General features: G+C 39.3%; 1 protein-coding gene across 1 annotated transcript in view; it reads left to right on the plus strand.

The window, feature by feature from the left end:
• Positions 1-2919, plus strand: part of SLC9A9 (solute carrier family 9 member A9) — a 183560-nt gene extending 180641 nt beyond the window's left edge. The window contains exons 15-16 of the mRNA XM_062005547.1: positions 1188-1293; positions 1800-2919. Coding sequence (XP_061861531.1) covers positions 1188-1293; positions 1800-2021 — 328 coding nt within the window. The 3' untranslated portion in view covers positions 2022-2919. The remainder of the gene's footprint in view (positions 1-1187; positions 1294-1799) is intronic.
• The last annotated feature ends 22043 nt before the right edge of the window (positions 2920-24962 follow it).

Below are 24962 nucleotides of genomic sequence, written 5' to 3' on the forward strand. Positions count from 1 at the left end.
TTATTTAGCCTTCTAATCTGTAACTGAAGTTATAAGGATATTTTTCATAAGTTTCTGCAGGATACAGAATTTGTACTCTGTGTGTATAGTAGTACCATAAGCCACCAATAATGAAAGAAAAGGAGCACTGGAATGGATAGCTTTAAGACCCGCTGTTACTCACTCAGAACTTTCACAATATCACTGCAGAGAAATCACTACTCAGTTTTATGTTTCTTCCTTTCCTCTTAAAGGAGGCAGAGAGAAAGATTGAGGGAGAGAACACAGGAAAGAAAGCAAGAGAAAAGAGCAGGGGAGAGAAAGTGGGATGGCAATCGATAAAGCAAATTTTCCCCAGCAGCAAAAATCGCTGACAGATCCACTTCCCAAAGAACACTGAAAATTACTTTGCGAGTGAAAGTAGCAGAAAAGATAAGTCAACTTGAGGGACTCATGGGAGAGCTGTTATTGACAGATGTGAGAATGATATAATTGTTCAAGATGAACAGGTTTTTCTCTTATCTCAATAAAGCACTTTTTGATGAAAAGATTGGAAAGACAGGTGTGAGACAATAGCATAAAGCCTGTTCCTAACTCATTTACATGATTTTATATAAAGGAGCATTGATATATGAAGTGTAAAACAAATGTGTTGAATGCTGAAAATAAAGTATTACAGAGAAGAACTTATGTACTCTACCAGCAATAAAGAAACTTAATATTTGATGACATATTTTGCCTCTTGAAGAAATGCCTTTTTACAAAAGGCTGAGTATATGTCATTAAGAAAACATTCACCACTGTTTTTAAGTAGCTGATACATGTGATCACACTTACAGCAAATTCTAGATGATAACAGTGAACAATATAATTTAGTACACGGTTCTTCACTTCCAGCTCCTATGGCATTTGTGTATCCCACAACATATCCCCTTCAGCCATTCTGACACCCTTCAAGACAGATTTTGAGCATCAAGTGTTTTGGGGCTTGGGTTTTGGGGTTTGTTTTATTGTTGTTACTGAAAAAGCATTAGACAAGATTGATACCAGGTGAACATATACAGTAATGAGTGGGTAAAAACATGCCATTTTCTATGTTTCCATTGAGTCAGATGATTCCCCCATGCTTTAAAATGAAATTTCTTTGTGTAGAGAAACATGTTAGTATCGATATCTGTATGGGAAATGCTCTTTAACAAACTTAACAGATACCTTAAACCCATCTTAACCCACACTGGTCCACCTCTAACAACGACATTACCCAACTGGTGTAATCCTGTTGCCAGGCTTCTGACCAGCCCCAGTGCATACAGCGTAAGTACATAGCTCGGTTAATTCTACTTAGGGTGTAATCCAAAACCTGCCATACTCAATGAGAAGCTTTGATAAAGTCTCTTTTGAAAAGCTTATTACTTCTAAGGCTAAGAATTCTACAATTTCTTCAGGGTTATGGAGAAGAGGTCATAAAAGGTGCATGCTATATTTTTAAGAACGGCTACTAATACCATGAGCTTCAAATAGGAGTGACACATTCCAAATAATTCAGCCAGATGCTGAAAGCATTGGCTACCCATCAGTGATATTTAAGCACTGAATTTCTCTTAGAGATCTGAAAAGTAGGTTACATTTCTTGACACTACTCAAGAGTAAAACACAGTAAGCAACTATTTGCTTTAATCAACGTCAAGATGGTAAAAACAATCAAATAATGAAATAAAATGAAAGGGGAATCGCATCAGATTAGTTCTTCATTTAAACTTTGACTAAAATCCTCCTCAAGAATCTTCCTTTCACTGACCTTTTTCTTTGTTTGAATACAGGATCAACTGAAGGATGATGACACAGATTATATCATAAATAATGATGAATTGACTGAAAACTATGAATCGTCTGCTCACACACCAGGGCCAGCACAAGACAGAACAGGCTCAACCCAGGCTGCAGGCAAGGAAGATATTAATGAAGGAGATCTAGGATTAGGAAGGTACAAACTCCAGGTTGAACACACTGCAGGTCAACCCCAGATGACTTCACTGGCATGAACAATGTAATGTTAATCATAAGAAATAGGACTAAAAGGGAAATAAGAGATACTATTACATGAACAAGAGACTGGAAAATGTACTAATCACAAAGTCAAAGAAAACTTAAATTTTACCAACTAAATGCCTGCTTCCCCCAAGATTTTACCATCATCTATATTCCTACAATAACATGCAAGTTTTCTGATTGCAGCCATTTTTATTAAAAATATGTAGGGCACTGCCAGTCCACTGTAACTCATTACAGTCAGGTGTTGCCTCATCACTCGACTGTACCACATCCCTCACATGTAGACAAGCCTTTAAGTGTTGCTTACTAGTCTTTAGTCAGCTGTAATGGAGAGAAATAGCTTTCTAGTATACTCATGCTCACACGATGACAGCATATTTTATATAGCTGGTCCTGAACAGATCAACAGATAGCTACTATTCCAGTAGCTTTTACATTTATATAGATGAAGCAGAAGACTGTCTAATGTGATCTAAAAATACTTAAGACATGCATTGCAGAATCTCAGTCTTGTTAGATCAAACTCCTTCATACTCAAGAGTATAGACTCTTCCTAACAACCAAGCCAACATTTGCTTTCCAAATGCACCTATAGCCTAGTCCATATAGGGCTGCACCAGGTTGCCACGAACTGAACATGAAGAGTAGAAAAAATTTAAGTCTATTGAATCAGCAACAAATCTCCTTTTATTGCTGCACTGAATGGGCATGACCACTACTTAAAAAGCAATTATTCCACAGGGCATTTGTCATTACAGCTTCGCAGAACAGAAAGTTTCCCAGCATGTAAAAAAAATGTTGTTTTGTAAGATCATTCTAAATGTATATTTTAATTCAAGTTGACTATTTCTTCTATTGTTCAATTAAAGTGAGTTGTTTCTAACCAAATATTTCTACAAAACGGCTATATCTTAAGACTGGCTACTGTAAGGATAAATTCATCCATCTGTCCATTTATGCTGGGCACATGGTATCACAACTAGTGATGAGGACAGTGATTAAATATAAAAAAATCAAGAGGAGAGTTTACGTGTGAAAGTATTCATTGTGTCTGGATAAATGCAGTAACTGGATAAACAACTGACCAGCCACACATACAGCTAGCTGCCACATACTATTATCAAGCCTTAGCACAGATCACTTTTTGCACATATCATCCAAGTAGTGTAAATAAAGGGATAGAGACAGGCTTTTGCTGCGAGAGCATGTGCCTTTTGTCGCCACAGAAGTCTCAACTAACTGTGCATGGCAATGTTCCTACTAAGAAAGTTAAATCATGAGGAGTTTTTCAATAAGTTAACTTCAATAAGTTTTTAATGTACAAAAACAATGAGCAAGTAAGGAATTTGTAATCTAGAAGACCAAAAATCAAGCCATCACCATGATTGATGATAAAGCTGAATAGGTCTTGATTTCACCACAGCTGGAAACTGAAATAAAAACTTAAATATAATCAAGTTTTAGTCATTCTTTCCCAGGCTAATTAATTTCTGGTTAGATGTGACTCTAGAACAGGTGTTTTAAACACAAATTTGAGCACTGGATCTCTAGATGCTCCTAATGAAAGATCAGAAGTTTAAACTGGCATTTTGTTTTCTCCTAAATGCTAATCAAGGAACATCAAAGGATCTTAATCCTCATGTGGTTAAAAACAAATACTATTTAGGCATGATAACAGGTTTTGAGACGATCTAATGAATTTTCAACTCCCTGCTTTGCCTTCAGCTGCATGAGGTGGGAAAAGATATGCAGCAAGTTGCAAGAAGGGATGGAGAATGGATGAGGAGGTAAGGCTTTATGATCTGGTACTGTGTGACCTACAGCATGCAATGGGAAATAAGCAGGGATAATAGGAGGCAGGATAAGCAGCCGGAGGCATACTACAGTGAAGCAAATGTGACAATACAATGAGAAGGTATTATCATGGATGGGTGCTAACACAGTCCTGATTTCAGTAGCCAGAGCTTCTGATTTCCATCTTTAGAAGTATTGAGTGCCTATCACCAGGCTCTCTAAGCTCCTTGGGAAGCACAGATCCTAGTCCTGAGATTATAGTGCAAATCGATAAACTGCTGCAGTATTATGAAGATGCAAAGCTGTTTGTCACAGCTGCTACATGAACTGGAAATTACAGGCTCTTCACCAACAGCTCTGCTCTTAGATTCTACTCTGAAATGCATCCTACGGCATACTCTATGGAAGTTTTACTGATTTATTTATTGTGCCTATGTCCAAATTTCTCACACTTGTGCAATGTGATAAGTGGAGAGCTCTGGGGTCTGAAATTCTCCATTTATCAAAATAAAAGTCTGTAGCAAATAGTCTGCACACCGTTCTGCCTGGATGCCTTAAATGGCTGCTTAGTAAAGAAAGCCATTCCTTGCAACAGAAGAGTGCATACTTCACATCTTCACAGGTCAGATTTTTATGCAAAGACTATCAAGATGCTGAATCAATGGTCTCAGCAGGATGGGTATTTATCCTCTGGGACCATGCTCAGCAACCAAAATATAATTGGCTTTTAGGAATATCAGTAATTTGAGCTGCAAGCAACCTGAAACTTCTAATAAACGGCAGTAAAAGTCTCAGTTAGCCATTACTCTATTCAAACTTGCCATTTCCTAATTTTACGATATTCTTTTCATGACATGCAGTTCAGGAGAGTTAAAGCAACATTGGAACAGATTATATATTTGTATTCAAGGAGAAATTACTGGCAACTAGTAATTCTGCATGACTATTTAAACAGAGTAATGGATGTTAAGAGAGGTCTTTAATGCTCATTTACAGTTCATACACTGGAGATTTCAACTACTCAATATTACACTGTGTAATATGAACGTGCAAGTCACTCATGATAAATGGGAAGCTATTCTTCCTATCTGAGTTAATCTAATAAAACACTGCTTGGAGAATGAAATGTAAAATATATTGTCAAAATATAGTGAGTGCATACCCAGTATGAAGGCCAAAACGTTAGGAAAGATGGAAATCTGCAATATTGCTAAGCCTTTCAGGTTTCAGAAGTAATAACTGAAATTTCCTACTGAAATGCTGAGTGTTTGGCTAAGGTTGGAAGCAGCAGAATCAATCTTGGCTATACAGCAGATCCAGTCCAACAAAGATACTATACTAAAAATATCAGGTCATTAGGATAACTTTCACAGAAAAGTGCAGTGAGGGCCATTGGAAGCAAATATTTACATTAATATGTTAAAAGTTCAAACTTTTCCATAGTAACCATATTAGAGCTATCTTCAGCAAACTGATTAACCCTGTGCACAAGCTATTAAACTAATTGCATTGGAACCATGAAAGCAGTTCACACCTTTTCCACCTAGCACCTCATATGCCATGCTGTGCTGAAGCTATTCTGTACAACAGGTTTGTCTTCCCTTTTGAACCCTGATCTGTATTTTGCTATCAGCCACAAAGTAATGCTGAACCTGTAACATTCCAATTGTGTGCAATACACAAAATGTACTTTGGGTGCACATGAGCATCACACGTGTTTTCAAAAGTCTTTATTTTGACAGAGATTGAGAATTCTTGGGATACAAATATTAATTTTGGATTTCAGAGAATGAAGAAAATATCCTGAATACCTAGAAATTACTTCTAAAGAAAAAAGTTGGTTTTCCCCTACTGGCAATATAATCCCAAGAGACATAAGTTCAACTCACTAGATGGTAAAAGACTTGTCAACATTTTTATTTTCTAAACAGTCTTTCAGAATTTGAAAATTCTGCAGTTGATCTAAATTTTCCAAGCAAATATTAGTTTAACCCACAGCCTTGGTCCCAATACCAGTCAATTTTCAGGTGATGAAATCCTCTCCATTTAGCTCAATGATTAGTTTTTATGGTAGATACTACTATTTAAGAGTTAGACAAAACACCCAAACAAGATTTTCCTTGAATGTTGGTTTGGTGGGGGTGATTCTTTTGTGGGTTTGGGACTTTTTTTAAGTATATGATTTGTACATTATAATCACATACTGGAGTGCAAGTTTCTGAACAGTATGAAAGAAAACTTTGTCTGCCCATGCAGTAGTTGCCTTTCTACCTGACTCATTCAAGTGAATATAGGAACAGGACAGCCTAGTGCAATGATGGGCATCTGCCAAGAAAACATACCCTTCAACAGCCTAGTGATGCGAGTCACACTTCCACATTAAAGTAATTTATGGGGCATCCTGGTTTGGGTTAAGAAGCACACATTTTTGAAAACAAAAACATGATGTCTGTTAGCTTCATGGTGCCAAACCATGGCCCAGGTTTGGTTTTCCCTATATGAAAAGCACAGGAACTTTCCTACCATTAACCCAAGGTGTGTCAAGCCTTCAACTTTGGCTCTGTTCCTAACACACCCTTGGCTCTATGAATATGAGCCCACTGCAGCACATGCACTGATAGAAAAGCCACCAGCTAAGACTGTCTCATACTTCCATGGAATTCTACAGGAAGAAAACACAACAGTCTTCATGTTTCCAATTACAATTTTCCAGCCTTCCCACTGCTAACGACCACATTGGCTTCCTCCCACACCAGCCCACCCTGGCTTTAGGCAGTCTTCCCTTGGCACAGAGGCACAGCAAGTGCCACACAATCTCTGCTGCACAACACATGTAACAGGAATTATTCTGCTCACAAATAAACATATTTTTCACCACTGTCAGAACAGAAGCAACACTTTTTCCTCAACAAAAATCAGATCTGAGGCACAGAAGAACAGGTCCCATATCAGGCCTCCAAGATCCCAAATCTGAGCAAGTCAGATTAACATCATCCTTCTGAGGACCTGGCAGGACTTGAAATTCTGGTGCTAGAAGCAGTAGAGAATACCCAGGAGTGTTTTCCTGACACTGTTCTACGTTGTTCTTTCCCACATATCTGTCTGCTTCTGGTATGCTACAGCAAAGGCAGATGGACATAAAGAAAAATCTGATACTTTATTCAACAGAGATTTGAAAGTAGAGAGTGCACTACACCCAACAACCTAAACAGTGAAACAAATAACCTGATGTCATATTAGGTGTTATGAATGAAGAGGACAAGTTATACAGAAGTTTAAAAAGGGTAGTACCCCATAGGCATAATGATATTTCTTATTCCAGAGGTACAGTACCTTCTAAATGTAACCCAATACTTTAGAATATATGACTGACTGGAAATGAAAGTATAAGAGAGAAAAGGCAATGAAAGAAGGGGAAGCAAAAGAGGAAAAAATCAGTGCCAAATATAGCCAAATTGAAAACGATCAGAAATATATTCATAGCAAAATCGACTAAAACCCAAATTAAATATTTGCCAGTGGTGTGGTAAACTAAGAATCATATTCAAGAATACTCCCAAAAACTTTGCTAAAGCCATATTCTTGACACTACTACTGCACTGTAAAAACCCAGGCATTCCACAGGCCTAAAGGGAGCCACCACTGCCAGCTGAAGGCTGACCACATTTAAAGAAAATGAAGAAAACGGACCCAAGGTGAAAGGCTAATCCTTCACCAGCACTGTTAGCAAAGCAATAAAAGCAACACAAGTCTGATATTTGCAGAAGAGTGAAAAAAACAACTAAAGATATAAGCTTTTCAGTCTTTCTTATTTCATCTCCCCCTCTTTCACCAGCTCTTCATTTTGTTCACCATCTCTTTGACCTTCTCTGGTTTACCTCTATTTTAAAATGAAAACTTTACTTTCCTCACCCCTTGGGCTAGGAAAATGTTATAAAGTCCTTTTCCCCTTCACATGATATCCATACCCTACACAATTTTAATTATTTTTAAAACAAACAAAAAAAGCACCCCAATATGATACAAGAGTGCATGAACTATATAACCTCTGCCCCAAGTACAGATCTTACCCAAAGACAGATGGGTCAAACACATTGCAACATCCTTTGGGCATTGACTATGGCCAGTAAAGTTAAGATCAAGTACTCATATATTTTAACTACAGGAACTAAGAGGAGCAAAAACCCTCAAGGAAGGACACAGAAAATATTCTCAGCAAGGCAGACACGGCATGATTTCAGACTCAGTCAACAGCATCACAAAAGCAACGCTTCTGCACATTCTCTTCTTACAGCAAGGCCAAAGCAGTTTAACCTTCAAAAGCTAGGGCACACTAGCTTACATCCACTGCTGAGGGAGTGCCAGCATACAGACAACACCTACAGAGCACCAATACACACGCCTAAATCCAAACCTGCTGTCTTGGTCTCTCTTGGCTTGTACTCCCACAGCCTCGGGCAGCTCCGGGAGCAAAAGCTCCTTCACTCATGGAAGAGCTCACATTTATCTGCAATAAACTAAGCTGAGGTTTCCAGCTGGTGCTGCTCTCCTTTTGTGGTCCAGGCATGTTTTCCTCCTGGTATTCTGAGTCCCGATGATGATTTGAAAAGTGACTGGAGTGCCTTTTCTGATGGAAGCCAACATGAAGTGAACATTTGAGACAAGTACTCTAGTTTCTACTGAATGAACCATCAGACCTATGCAAAAAACCCACTCTTTTCTATTGAACTTTTGTTTACTTACAGGGATCTGTCTCCAAACATTAAGACCCTGATATTTACAGGCCTGAACAACAATAATGGAGAAACTACCACGGACCTTCAAACTCCCTAAATTTGGCTCAGAACAAACATTCTCCCCCTCTGCACAAACCTCCATATGCTAGCATCTGGCAAGGTTTCATGCTGACCTGGTTCATTGGAGAATGGAATGGTCTATCCCTAAACTGAAAGTTTAAAGCACTGGAAGAGGATCTCAGTAGACAAGCAGCATAGATGCAGATTTCCTGTCTCTGTGTAGTTCAGGTGCTCTGGAGGGGTAACCCTCTTTGCCAACAATTAACTCTCATTTCAAAGAAAATACATAAGGAGCACTATTTCTGTATGTTTGTAACCAAAAGCGTGCATTCCAGTTGAACTTCCCAAGAAGAGTTATGGCCATTTTACAGAAGTTTTCACCTTCTGTACATACAATTATGAAGTAATTTTGAAAGATTCTTTTATGTTCATCCAACGTCTGCAGTGAACAAAGTGATGCACTTAGTGTATACCATTAATACACAGTTCAAAACACAGTTTGAATGCATTTGCATGAACAAAGTAATAATAATATACTTTTAAGCTGGTTTTGTGTGCCATTTTAATCAGAAATCTGATGGAAATCATTTTATTCCAAAGGTAGTTAGCATCATTTTCTGAAACCATTCAAGCCCTGCTTTAAGAAACAAGGTTTCTTAAAGAAAAACAGAAACAGATTAATTGGTGTCTTTACAAACAGCCATAGATATCACTGATTTCACGTGCCTCTTCAAAAGCTTCAGAAATAGTTGTATCATGAGTATTATCTGATAAATCTCAAAGGATTATTTTTTTTCTTTGAAGTTGAGGCTACCCAGGAAGGACCAGGCTAATATCTGGGCAAGTGTGGGGAGTGACCTCATCTTTTGTCTAGCCCCTCAGCCAAAGCAATATGGAGCAGTCTGCATGACTTCTCAGGAGAGCCAGGTGTATGTTGCAGCTTATTTTTCCATGGCTGCTCCAGAAAATGCCTTCCATACAATTTAGTCTCTTTTTCATAATAGCCTTAGTTGATGGGGATTTTGTGAGAAACTTCCTGCATAGAAGGGTATCCCCCTTCAGGACGCAGCAGTGCAAGGCTAGAGATGTAGCTGTTAGAGCTAAGCAATGCCTGAAGCTCTTGAATTTTTTATGGTTTTAACATCCAGGATTTACTCACATTGAGCGCCTCAGTTGAGACTCAGTTTATTTAGACTAAGCTTTCACCATTTGTTCTTCCAAATTCTGAAAGCATGAAGAGAACACATTCTACAAGCTGCTACAAACACAGATGAGCTCTGCAATTTGTATTGGGATATACTGCATATAGGCAAAACAGTTCATAACATCCACGAGGTTTCTCTTTAAGGCATAAATTGAGGATCAGAGCTCTAATGCTTTAATTTTGCACCACAGTGAAACAATTCTCTGGTTTACATGAATTTGGAATCATGTAGCTTCGCAGTATTAAGCAGAGGCTCAAACTCTTCGAAACTGAGGCCACTTACACAATTTAATTGTTAAAGGTGAACTGGTTGACTTCATTAATATATCACTTACCTATACACAGTCCTTACAAAGAGGTTTTGTATTATCTAGAAATTAAAATCTTCACATAATTAGCAAGTTAATCTACAACACAATTTAAACAGTTTCAAGCTATAACCACATGAACAAAATGCATGAATATCTAACCTCACTGAAAGTAGAGCTGCTAGCCCTTATTCCTGACTTTTTATCCTATTATTACCCACTTGACAAATCATGCCTCACAAACTGCAGAAGCTTCCCAGATATTATAGGTACCAGTTGCCTGTAACTGTGCTGGAGATGAAGCATTGGAGCTTCCCTAGACCAGGCTTCTGTGAAGGCCTCTCCAAAGGATGACCGGCTCCACTAGTTCCCAAGCATGCAGGAGCATGGCCAGACCCTGCCCACATCTGCAGATAACAGCAGATAAGAAATACACCCCTCCCACTCTCCTCTTGCAAGAACTCATACCCGCAAATTCTCCTCCAAGGTAAACTGGTTTGACAAGAAGCCACCACCTCTGAAGACTGGAGAAACAAATCACTTACTCCCAGCACTTATCCCCAATGCCTGTCTTGGCGTTATGCTGATGCTTCTCTGCAGATCAATAGTCTTCCTGCACTGGCCCACTCTCCATCCTGCGGTCTTAAAAAGGGGCAGCTTTGCCTTAAAATTTTTGAATAATACTGTGCATGTGCCAAGGTGAAGATCAGAAAGCCATAAACCCTCTTGCCCTCAGAATCACTCGTCCTTTATCCCCTCTCCATGAATAAAATAGCCTTTCAAGTCTCAGCAATGCAGACAACTGGCAAAGTCAGGGCAAGAGTTCACAGGACAAGGTCAGACATTCACTGATGGTCCATTTTCTGCACCTTATTTCGTTTCCCCTTAGACAGTCTTTACCTTTGCAGTTCCACTGCAGTGCCATCCCTAAGCTACAAAATTCAGAGCAACAGAAGCATAGTTAAATTAGCTCTCATTGTTGCAGGGCACTTGTTGTAAAGCTGATCAAAAATACTGTTCAGATGTTTTGCAATTTAAAAAAGTGTCTGTACATGAAAATCAAACATTGCACAATACTGTGCTGATTTCACTAAAAGCTCCATGGAACAGAAAGTCAATATTAATCATTTTGATTGTTGCTTTCTTTTGGTTAAAATTCTGCACATTTATATCCTCGCTGCATTAATGTTAGTATAGAGGGATCTTATTTGACATTATATACTACACCTAAATTCAAAAGTAAATTTAAAAACATTAAAATTATGAAAAAATACTGGCCCAGGTCCTCATGAGAAATTTCATGTTTTCATTCTAGTTCAGAAGGGGAAAAAGATTTCAAATACAAGGATCTTTTGTCCTCCTCAGGACTAGCTATTATGGAAAAACCAACATGTCTCCTTGAACCTCAGTTAACAGAGTCCTTTTAGGCTTCTTCCAGGCTCAGAGCCCTACCGCTATGGCCAACAGCCCCTCTGGGGATGCAGGACATGCACAGGGATTCCCAGATAAGAAAGAAGTATCTCTCTGCTCCAGCAGTGACAGAGTAGTAAAGAATGTCACTTATCACACAAACTGGAGCATTCTCAAACCAACTCACTTCCTTTCTTTCCTGGCTCCCTGACAGCTTCACCCAAACAAGCTCCATCCCACAACAGTCATCTTTTTCCATGACAAGGCCTCAAAACCCCCAGAGGTTTAAATGGGAACATGACAACAAAGCCAGGAAACTCATACTAGTTGAAGGAAGGACAACTGTCTATTAATATATTCATGGGCAAAAGCATCTGTTAATCTGGAGTTTAGCCTGAAAAGATGATGTTAAAAAAAGAATTTTTGAATTAAAAAAAAAGAAATTTCTTGCATACATTATTCTGCATGAATTAAACACCCAGCTGCACGTAGCTGGCAGATTTCTGTCAAAAAAGAAAATCATAAGTCATTCATACTTAGCAAACACATTCATTTTATCCCCTTACAGAAAAAAAAGAGACATTTTTAAGTATCATGTCTCCGTATCAAAAGGGAACCTATACAATAGGAATTGTACATTTGAGAGAACACAGCAAATTCTTCAGTCTTGTAAAGTTGGTTTGGGGTGGGGTTTTTTGGTATGCTGTTTTGTTTAAGAAAAGTTTGTTGGGAAAAAAATGCAATAAGAAAGTATATACAGAAAGGGGTAAATAAAACTTTTAAGACACAAATATATGAATCCTTTCCCAAGTACAATCACTACTGTCAGTATAAGACCTGGACTTCTACTTTTACAAGAGAATGCTTTATTTTTCTTGAAAGTCTTTCCCTTGGACTTTTCCCAATATGACAACGTAATTCCAAACTAAAAATTTGTTTTTCAACCAAACAGTGCAATAATTGCCTTTTTTCCATAAAACCTAATTCTGTTCTTGCTCAGAAAGCTGAGAGGCTAAAAGCAAGTGAGAAGCACCACTTTTGCTTTTTTCCTGCGATATTTTTTACATTGTAAATGAATTAGGGCAATTAGGAAATTTTAAAACCTGAAACAGCATTCAGTTTCAGAGAGGCAAGAGGAGCCAACACAGACATCTCTAACAGAGGAGAGGTGGCCCTGGCCATGGATGGACTCCCACCACCACTGGGTCCTGGGTGCTAGAGGAGGAGAAGGAGCAGTGACACTTGCAGACTGTAGCTCTGCCTACCCAGTGTGTCAGCCAAGGGAAACTCATCCATCTGCCACCTGAGCTAGGCCAACCAGGACCTAAGGGGCTATCTCTCACTTAATGCCCACCTTTATTTCCAGTGTTGGCGAGATACTGTTCATACTGTGATATGCAAGTTTTGATCATACTGTTTCTCAGATGCAAGCAAAGTGGGTATGGTTCACCTAAGGTGAGTGAAAGGTTATAGGGACCCAGTATGATCTTAATTCGAGATCTATCTGCTAAAGTCTTACCTGCAGCAGGAGTCCAGTTGCAGGTTTATCATATGTGAAAAAGCTTAATCCTAACTGAGAAGTTAGCACAAGAACATTGTCAGCACTAACAATTGCCCTGTTAGTGCTTCCCTTTTGTGGTGCTGCTTTTCCTGTCTTGCATCAGTGGCTTGAATTCAAATACCTAAAGTAGGTTTTAGAGCAATCTGAAGAGCTGAACAGAGCATACATCTGGACAGTGCAACAAAGTTCTCTAATGCACTGCCACGACTATTAGTTTTTCCAAGAGAAGAAATCCTTCTGACTAGGAATCTGGTTTGCTTTATTTTTTAATTTTACTTTTTTTCAAGGAGGGGGACCAGCTTGACTTCAGGAATTTAAAAACTCTGAATGCAAATACCAAATAATTTTGCTGAACTTTGAAGTTAAAAGGGATGCCATCAAAAATATCCCGCCTGTCTTTCACCTGAAAGCACCACCTGCCTTTGCACCTGGAGAGCAGATGAATACACAGAGCTTTATCTTCACCTTGTTTTGAGGAACATAGCTTAGAAAGTTTACCAGGACAGGCAACCCAGCCACATGCTACTGCGCATGCATCTGGCCTCCTTGCCAGTGCTGCCAAGCAACCCAGCCACAGGGAAGGCTGTGCCTGCCCTTAGCTGACCCCAATCATGCTGCGCTACGGGATGGCAAAGCTGGGAGACAGAAGTTTTGGAGTCATCTTTTCTGCTGAACCAGATGAACCCAAAGTCAGGACTCCAAAGAGCAATATGACAAGGGACTTGCAGGCACTATTAAACAGCTGGAGTTAGTAAGAGTAGTTAAAGGAGAACATTTCTGAGACAGGGTTCATTCACTGATATTTTCTTGCCCACTGAACTGTTATTACTGAGAATATGCAGTTTAGTGCATTCTTATTCCATTTCCCAGCCTTCAGCAAGGCAGAGGCAGGCAGACAAGGGTGGACAGTTGTGGAGATGAGAAGCAGGTCACTAATGGTCTCAAACTGCCTCATGAAGAGGATAATGTCCGTTGTTGGGTGTTTGGGATTTTGTTTTGTTTTGCATGGTGTTTTTCATCCCCTTCTATCTCTTCCAACCCACACAAAAAATTAATGAAGGAAATTCATAGAGTCTATTTCATCGAAACATCAAATTGTGTTTGCTGGAAGTAAACATGTGCAAATCAGTAACCATCAGATAACTGTTTGGTCTCAGTTATCCAATAAAAATGTGTTGCTTTGTCCCTGTTGTATGAAAAGCTGCAGATGGGATGGGGAGTCTGTGTTCAGACAGACAGGCATTATAGTGAGTTTACATTAGGACTACCAGTGAGCTGAGACTGAACATTGCAAATAAAATCTGACCCATCTGGTGAGAGCAGATTGCATCAGGGGCTGCTTCTTACTACTCTTGCAAAAACTCTGCACACAAGATTACAGTCCTACTTTGCACAGAATAAACCCTGCTCTCCAAATTCTGGGAGGGGCCAGTCCATGGCCCAGGAACAAAGGCCTAAATAGTCCCTACCTCAAGTTTGAGAAGGTTGGGAATCACAGTTTGAGTCTTGTATTGCAACTCTGCTTTTGATTGTTTCCCTCATCTTTGTGGCCTTGTTTCTGCCACAAGGCAGAGCATCTCATCACAAGTCTAAAACTTCAGATCTCCTGTAGGTACTTCAGCTTTCCAGGGCAAAAGGGGCACATACTAACATTAAAAATCAAAATAAATTATTTTTACAACTAGTCAATGGCTTTTCAGGTTGTTTCTTAAACCTAAAGTCACAGATGTCTACATATGCCCATAGCTTGGAACATACAGCATCGCTCGTGCCAGGGAACACGGCAATGACCCAAGACTCTGTCACACATGCCAGCACTGAGCACTAGGCACATAAATAAAATAACCTCAGTCTCACTGAGAGTGCAGGTCTCAGACCTTCATGCCAGCACCAGCTATATCCCATCTACTGCCAGGACTAGTGGCTACACAGCTCAGTGCTTCAGCTTTTCCACACTTAAAACAGCCAGTTGCTGTCTTGCTCTGCATCTTCCTCAAAACGTGTCAATGCTATATTGGCTCTATTGAAAGACAGTGTTTCATGATATAAAGCCTAAATTATTCTTCCTTTAATTTCAATCTGCCACTCCCAGCATGTTGCTCAGTATTATGAAAAAGAAGCTTCTTTCTTCTTGGCGTTTACACTCTACAGAAACTTAGAAGACTAATTTTCTCACAGAAAATGAGTTTATTTTTCTACTCTTTTAAATGGCCTGAGCCAAATTCACTTAAGCTGGGAAAGAGGCTAGAGCATAAACCAAAGGATACCTTTCTCTTCCACTTTGAAAAGCTAAAATATAAGCAGAGAAGTGGCACTTTTAGCTCTTATATGTTCACAGGTTTGGATAAAGCAATGGACATAAATATTAGAACAACCCACATTTTTATTGCTGAAGAAGATGACCCTCTGCATGAATATATTTCATATATTTTTCAGAAAGAGGGACTGGAATCTTTTCTCTCACAAGTAACCAAGAGCTCATGATTACTGCTGATCGGACGGAGTGAAGTGACGGAGAGCACAGAGTCCCCTGGACTTATGATGCTACACGATTCAGTCTGGGAGGATGCTGCCACTTACTGAATCAACAGAATCACTTCACACAGTCATTTTGTGGGAGGTTGTTTGGAGAATGACCACCATATGAGAGTTGCACTGTCTTTTCAAGTGCTTCACTTTCTCACCCCAGCAAAGAAATGCACATAACCTGACCAAACATTTTCATTTGTTCAGCAAGGCTGCTGCCTACTTCCAACCCTATCCCAGACAAAGGGCTGATTATTTCTTCTCATGTTAATGACTACTCCTATAGGCAGGTAGGCTGCCATCTCCCTCATCACTGCCTTCCTGTTTCACAAAAAGAAATATCCCTCCTTGTGACAGTGTGGGGAACACAGAGCCCTTTAGCTAAGTAGGTACTGCAGTTGGTGCAAAAAGGCCAGGGCTTTTACTGCACTGAATATACCCTCCTGAGACTCACTATATTGTCAATTCATTTCACCAGCCTCAATACCATGCCCTTTGTGAAGGTCTGAAAGACAAATCTATCCATGGTGTAATACTATTGCCCTCAGCGGAGTTGTAGCAGAGTTGAATTTGGACCTCAGTCTTTGCTCGGATTTGCTTTAAAAGCTGCTTTGCCCATGTGTATAATTATTAGAGACAGATTCCTTTTCTCCCAATATCAAACCACTTCGCTGTAGCTGCTATTTAATCTTAATACAGCCATCTGAGTTATAGACATGCCTATGTGAAGCAGATCAATAGATGCTCTCCCATCCTTGCCAGCATTAATTCTGCAGCAGACACATCTTTGCCACTTGCCTTTTTAATACCTTTGTGTAGGAGGTAAGGAGGTTGGCAAGAATTTTTGTTAGTCTGTTGTCTTTGTTTATGATAGATGGAAAGCTTGCCAACACCACACCAAATGCTCTCAAATTAAAGGCAGTTCAGTGGCTGTGATTAGATGAATTGTGACTGACTTCTAAACCCTTCACTTCTCAGCCATAAATCCCTCCTGCTCCCCAATCACCTGAAGTAATGACTAATGCCAGGTTCCCCTAGTTACACTGGAAAAGGGGAAAGTGCTTAGGGATTAGAAGAGAATGCCTGCTGCCTCCAGCTTATTTTCAGGCTTTCATCCCCATCAAAAAATTAAATATGAAGAGAGAAACCCTATTAACTATATCACTTCTTTTCATCCCTCGCTGTGTAAGTGCTGTACACAGATCATTTTCCTTTCAACTGCCATTTCCTGACATGTTCTTCTCCATTCATTTCCTGATTCAGTTGTCATTATCATTCACACATACAGACTTGTTGCAATAGCCAGTATCCCCATTAAAAAAAAACAAACAAACAAAAAAATCAAAACATACACACAGGGGTCCAATATCTTTATTAAAAAAACTAAACATAGGAGCTCAGTCTCTTCTCTCTTTCACTGTTACCACACCAGCATATGACATATGGATTTTTACTCCTGATCAACAAAAGCCAATCAAAAGACCTCATCTTGTCCAGTGCTGGACATGCCCAGCTCTCACTGAGGCATGAAAGTCAGCAGCCCTCAAATGCCAATTCTTATTAGTGGTACAATTAAGTAGGCATGACAAGAAACAGATTAAGCTTTTCCCACATTTTGAAGTGTAGTTAGCAAGGTGAAGTAATACTTGTATTGATCACGGGTTACTGTCATACTAATAAGCTTGTCTTTTTACTTAAATATGAAGCCTGACTTATTACTTATGAACTGAAGAAATAATCATGCATCTTCAGTTTTTACTAGCTGTAGGGAAATCACTGCCTTCTCCCACATTTCTTCTGAAAACAGCTCCATGGCACAGGTAGCCCTCCTTACTTTCCCTGAAGCTGGGCAGCTTTAAAGAACAAGGCTAGAAAATTTAAGAAACTTCTCATGTAAGTTTTGCACAGCATGTGTTTTACAGCACAATTTTGTCAGGGAATTCCCATTCCTATCATCCATTCCTCTGTTTCACTACCAGCACCTACAAAGGTAAAGCAATTTCAGTCTTTCAGCAAGCCATGGGTAACAGCAAATGGTTTGCCTATGAAATATGTCAACAGGTCTCAGCCAGAGGAATTATCAGACACTAAGAACCCATTAAGCACAAGATATAATTAACTCTTTGCACACTGCAAATAGAGATAATTAACAGAAAATATTTCCCTAAGAGTAAAGAGCAATCTCTTATCTAGTGAGGTGGTACAGAAAGGTTTCAGTGACTGTAGCAGAGTGCCTTAACTGCCTGAGCATCACTAATCACAGAAGGCTTCATTAGATTTCTCCCTATTTTCATTATGAAAATAAGGTTAAGGATAGTTTGTTCCTTACAGTGTTCCTTAACATACAGTGATCTTAAGATACTGAACTGCAGGGGCTGGGTTGTCTTTTTGCAGCTCTGTGTGACAGATTATTCTCATCACAAACTCCTCTTCATAAAGAAAATGGAAAGAAATCTGTGCAGTCAATAGCTTATTCTTGTCCCCATTACCAAGAGTAGTGTTTCGTATAGGAATCTTTAATCAATATGATATATTATGGACAATACTCATCATAAAAACTGACTAATATTTGTCACAAAATATTCCATCCTAGCGAGCACTATCTAGAGCTCTGAAAACAAGACACACAGAAGCAAGTGTTTTGGTGTGCCCATCATTTGCAAGACAGCTGCTATCCAGTTGTTCAGGCACACAGTCCTGACTGGAGTCAGGCCATTTTCTTCCCCCAGCCCTTGGCAGCAAGTGGAGGGAAGAATTCTGAAGTGGGAGGACAGTATCCCTGCAAGCGCATCCCGCTTGCCAGCAGTGGTTGCTAGGGAACTTTGTCACGGCAAAAAAGTCAAACAGAGCTGTTGTCACAGGGCTCCTGCAATCGTGCTCCAAGCCAAGCACCAAATCACTACTCATCTTGCATGAAAATCCCCATTAGCTTTTGTATACCTTACATTACATCAGCACCTCTCTAACCCCCATCAAGAAAGACCCACCATGTCATGAAGTAGATTATGTCAACTGAATATTAGTATCTAACATCACAATAGAGCATCTTTGCACTGCAGAGCACTGCATGGTTTGCTGGGTGTTGGTTTGCAATGTGTTGTGATTTTTAAAAACATTATATCTTTAGACAGCCAAATCACATTCATTTACAACTTTAAAAGACTGTCATACTAGATAAGAACCTTATAAAGAACTAAAAATAATTAAGACCCAAAAATAACCATGCACTGCACCCTAAATACTGTATTGCACTTTAATAAAAGCATGCAACATGGATTTGCTGCTATCTTAATCAAGTGGGGAGGAGAGTGTGAGTAACAGAAGAATCTCATTCTGTCTCTGGTATCTGCTGGAGAAAAGAAATATTGGATCCAGCTGAACCTCTGATTGAGAAGAAATCTGTAGATTGACAATCTGATTATTAATTTTCCTTGCAAATGCATCACACAATCACTTGGGGGAGAGGGGGAAAGCAGGGGCAAGAAGTAAAACAAACACTGCAACTACTCTATTTCTTCACCAATGTTTTCCAAGCCTTTAACTGCAAATTGTACCAAATGCCCAATCAATTGTTTCATGACCTTGCACTAAGTGAAAGGGCAAAACAAGAATCTCTTAAAATGATAAAGGTAAGCTATCACAGCTTGTGAAAATAGTAATCAATAAACCTCTTCCCACTTAACAACCCATCTTCTAACCAGATCGGGATTGAATGCACTCTGCCCACACTATTCATTTAGGGGAAAAAAAACTCAAACAAACAAGAAAAAACCACCACACACATCACATTTGGGTCAGCTGAATACATGCAGGACACTTAATATTCCTTTAAACATAATGATTCAAAATCACAAAATTAACAGTACACGCCTTATTTAGCCACAGAAGTTACAGACTAAGAATTTAAGATCACCTCTATTCTCATAGCAAGAGCAGCATAATCCATTCTAATTCTGTGCCCCTTTCTCCTAAGTACCCCAAGTCTTATTTATTTTTAATCTTTATCTGCACTGAAAGGTCAGGAAAAAGGAAAGACTCTGTTCTCAGATCTGCAAGATATTGAGAAATCTGTTCCCACTATCTTCTGTCTATGACTAAGAACTACTATCCTGCGAGATAAATTTATTTGATTCTTGCCATTTCACAGTTATCCTTCACTTCCCACCTATGTCCTCCTTTTTAAGCCCTAACATATTGCTGGGACTCATAAAGAGCTTCCCTATAGTTATACATAAATACATTTAAATTGCAGCTTAGTTATTTTTAAGGCTGTCTGGGCTCTTCTGCTGTTTGCAAGCTTGGCATAACAAGACTCAGACCCTGATTGAGCTCTCTGGACCTTCCCATACACAAATAACTGGCACACACACACATCCAACGTTACACTAAGGATTGTTAGTGTCCCCGTCCTACAAAGGGGAAAATTTGATGGTACAGAACAACATAATTATTTTTTCAACAGCTGTCAAGGTCTATTGCACTAGATGCAGATCCCACAAGTGTACTTTTGGTCACAAGATACTTTCAGTCTCCAAATCCCTTTTGCCCACTACGTTAGAACAATCCAATTTCTCTATTTTTCACATCCACGCTCTACTCCTCTTACTTCACTTTAGAGCATATCATACTGAACATTACCAGCCCTCAGCTTCCCCCCTGCTTTTGTTTTCATGGTCTTTTCCTTGTGAATGTAATCACCATTGTACATCTAGAGTGCCCCATGACAACCTCATATGCAACATTACTCTGCTGCACTGTCACCACATACCCAGAGAGTAGTCTCCTCTGCTTATGTCCACTCAATTTCTCTCTCTGGGTATGAGATGCCTCCTCTCAAGTGGGCATCCTATGTCTCCATGTCTCCGAGACAACACAGTGTCTCAGAGACTAGGAACCTCTCTCCAGGCTGTTCCATTTTGCTTCCTTAGTTGCTGACCTCCAGCTGCCCTGGTGCTTCAGGCAGGTCTCAGTGCCTTCATCATGACAGTATTACATGAAGTCGTTCAGCCAGGCCATTATTTGAATCAGCCCAGGGTTTATAAAATAACATGTTCAGTTACAGCTGTAGGCTTGGCCTTATGCACCACTGCATCCCAATGCTTCGCTCCTCCTCTCCAAGCAGCTGCCATTCCCTCTGGAGCCCTGGCAAGCTGCTTTCTTTAGACAGACCATCAACTCCCCTGCTGCACTCAGTTAAGTGCCTCTCATCATCAGGAATGGGAAACAGGATTAATTCCCAACCAGTTTCCCTTCAGTTGCTGGTGTCCTGTACTGAACAGCAGCAGTTTGCATTCCCTGGGTGCTGGCCAGCTAGGCAAAAAGCCCAAAGAGAGACAAGCAAGGCAGCACAAATGATTCCCTGTCTGGTGCACCATCCTGATTTTAATTTAGTATTCTGTTTATTATCCAGGACATTAAACTCATGTCCTGCTTCTCTGCAGCCAAGAGAAATTTAGCCTGTGAGGGTGGGTCATCTCTTTTGGAGTAAACCAAGCCAGGAGTGCCAGGTTACTTGTACTCCTGATCTAATTTGTTGACATGTATGTATACACTTGGAAAAGATCATGCTTGGCAATAGCAATTTGCAGCTTATAACTCACAGATGCAGAACTGCTCTGAATAAGAGCTCTGTTTTGCAGCATCAGTGACACTGCTTCTCAATCTCTGTTGCTTCCAAACACTGCATGCAGCTTCTGAAACCCTGCAGACCTAATCCACAAGGTCTGCTTTTGTCCAAGGCCTGAGCTTGCCTTATAACATGAAAGAATAACTGAAGGTATGAGCCTGTATGTTGTCCCTTTAAACACTGGAGACATTGCAAGCATGTTTTGCTTACTGTCATATAAAAGTCATAATAGAGCATTTGCTTTTCCATCCATTACCAAACTCAGAAAAATGACGTCTGAAGGAAGAAAAATGTTAACAAATTCATTTAAAATTCAGCAATTAGGTTTTAAGCAAAAATGTAGATGGAGTTCAGGTATTTCATTTTGACATTTTCAGATTAAGCCATTTTCTTGGGAAATATCAAGATATTTTGAGTTTATGTTTTCAAAATGAGTCTTCAACTTGTGTAAAACAATATTTCCAAGAATCCATTCCCAAAGTAGGGGGAAAGAAATAATCCAAAAGTTTTGCTTCACATTTAAAAAAAAAAAAGTGGGGGGAAGGGATTGGTTGCCAAAGTGGTTACCTGTTTCTCATTTTGTTGAAAGGCACATGCACAAAGTTTGTCTAATCTAAATAGTGGTGGGGTTACCTTTCAACATTTCAATTTGGTTTTTATATCAAAATTCCAGGTTTTGAGCAGCTCTCTCTATTATCAGTTTATAAACTACCATGCTCTTTCAGATTCCACAGACTCTTCATAGCTGCAGAACTACTAAGCAAGTAAATAGATTTTTGCAAAAGTTGAGCCCAAAACAGCAGTAGATTAAAACTCTTCAAGCTTTCAAGCTTGAATCATCTCATAAATGTATGGACACATCTGAATAAAAGTAGATTTGTTGCTGGAACAGCTGGATGAAATTGCATAGGGCAGCTTGGGAGGTTATACAAAAGAAATATCAGAGTTTCCTGTAGACAAACATTATCTCTCCCATCTCTATCCCACACGATCCCATTTGAAAAAGGTGACATTGTTGCTATATGTTCAAATGTATGTAGCAGCCAACTGCATTTCTTCTAGACTGTTCAATGTAGCCACTATAGCATTTCAAATTCAGCTCAATTCCCAAGAAAATATTGTCTATTTGAGTTTGGATGCCTCAGCAAACAAAGGGGTGCACATGTATTTCCATAGGAAGAAACCTTGCATCTACACAGTTGGATGCCCGTGGCACATCATTTATAACAGTCAGTCATGCTGCTCCTGGAGTTACTTTTTGGATACACTACAGGGTTAGATATATAGGACTCTGTTTATTTTTTCTACTGTTCTGACAGCAGTCATTCTGAAGCAGTATCTAAGTTTAAAGGGCTGTTTTACAAGTCAGCCAATTTGAAATCAGATCCAAGATCAACAGAGCTGAGTCCTTGAAGGCACGTTTTTCCAGCTGACACACACAAATACACCTTCTTTTCTCAGACACTAATTAGAGCCATGTCGAACTTAAAGTCTGGTTCTGCAGTATGATCACAGAAACTTCAAAAAGACAGGAAAAGGCACAAGATTATTTGTTCTAAACATTTGGCTAAATTGCTTCCCCCCTCCCCCCCCCCCCCCCCCGTGGTTTCCAGGAATGGACATACTATTTTTTTGCTACAGATTAGTGTATTGTTTATAGAACTCTGAATACTACTAGTTTCACATACTTTAGCACTTGATTGAAAATAAATAGAGATTGCAGTTACACTCAAAGAACTAAAAAGGGCCATAATAAAGGAAGTCTTATTTATTTCTTTATTTTAAGGTCACTGGACAGTTTCAGCATACTTTCATGCTTTCAAGCTTTTACTCATTATCTGAGCTGGATTTATTTCACCCAACATTAACCAATGTGAGGAACACATGCATACAACATTAGTATCATAGAACACATAGAAAGGCAAGTCACAGACAGGTTCCTCAACTATTCTTTCATTGCATAAGCATGTACTAGTCATCAAGATGATACAAGTTGATATCAAAACTGTAAGATATCTCACTAAGCAGATAGAAAATTGTTATTGGTTTGATGCAAATAATGCACATTTCTTCCCCAAAAATCAACTTATTGATTAGAGAAAGGCTTTGTACAGAAGGGATAATGCTGCATACTGTCTGTGTTTCTTCATTTCAGAGTAAGTAAACTTGTACATACATAAATCAAGTTATATATACAGTTTATCTGCAATGCAGTCAAGAACTATATCTGCAGTACATAAGAAAACACTCAAAGCAGCTTTGAGCTATACAGCTCTGTCATCCATAACAGCGAGACTGCAGATTCCTGGTATCCATCAGGGTCTGCACAAACCCATTTAGGATCCCAAATGCAAAGTCAGCAGCTCAGATCGTGATCCTAAAGTGTGGCTTTCAGATGGGAGTTTTACCACAGCCTTCACATGGATCAGTTCTACTTTGTACTGCGGTAAAGGTCATTCCTATTAGTCTCTTAATGTCTGCATCTGGCATTTCCCTCAGGGAAGCAGAACTGCTGATCCTGGACACATTGCCACAACTTCCCACATCATGCTAATGCCACAGTTGATCACCTGGACTGGAAGAACAGGAAATGGTTTAATAACTATGCCAGAAAACTACTGGAAGACTTTTGCATTCCTACTCTTGTAAAAATAGTCTTGCAAAATGATACACATTCCTGTGAAACTGCTCAAAAGCCTTCCACAAATGCTGATATTAGTGATAAAGCTATTAGAGAACCTCACATGACTGGGTATTCACTGAGGAGAAGAACTTAAGTATTATGCATAATTTAAAGTCAGACACAAGTAAATTCTCGTATTTTAACTGCTTTTTAATTTTAATTTAAGTCACTATTTTTTCCTTATGTTATCTGATAAAATTTCTGCCTCCATGTATTCTTCCATGAAATACATCTACTAGCAGACAGGAGAATATACAAAAACTATTTAAAGACACATTGATGTCCTTAACTAAAATGTGATAAGTGCAAAACAGTTTGCTATATTTTGTAAGAGAGAAACCGGACAAGATTTTTGTGGACGGTCAGTCTATTCATCAAATCATAGTTACAGGATCCTACACACTGCCTTACTAACAGAGCCTGGGCAAAAGCCACACCTGGTTTCTGCCTGCAAGCATAATTCCAGAGACCACTGGTATCTAGAGATTACTTTACTTCAGTTGTCTCATGTCCTGACACCAGGACTAAGACTTCAAGTGTTCCTAACTGCTTAAACATGATCTTTAAAGAGTTCCAGATCTTCAGAACATGCACTAATTTATGTTTGACCTCTCAGATGCCACACAGTCAGCCTTACATAACAGAAGCATCATGATTTTAAATAATGCCAAAGCAATATACACCTTATATAGCTCCCTAGAAATCCCTTGTGTCATTATTGGTTTTTATCAGTGATAGAAGCCTGACATTCTCAGTCTCTATCAGTGTTCACTCCTTCTCTTAATTCCATGACTATTCCGGCCTCCTACCTCTTTCTGATAATTCATAGCCCTATATAGCTAAAATTTGAGCCTATCAAGATCAAATTTGAAATAATCATGCACATTTTGACACTGCCTTTCAGTTGTGCTCAAGAAAAAATTGTTTACGAAAGCAAACTCAAAACTGCTTTCCGGGAAATATTTTTTAGAGTATCTGCATCATGATATTTTGTTGTGTTCAAACAAATAGCTATTTCAGTAA

This window comes from Colius striatus, chromosome 12, assembly GCF_028858725.1.
Source record: "Colius striatus isolate bColStr4 chromosome 12, bColStr4.1.hap1, whole genome shotgun sequence".
NCBI lineage: Eukaryota > Metazoa > Chordata > Aves > Coliiformes > Coliidae > Colius > Colius striatus.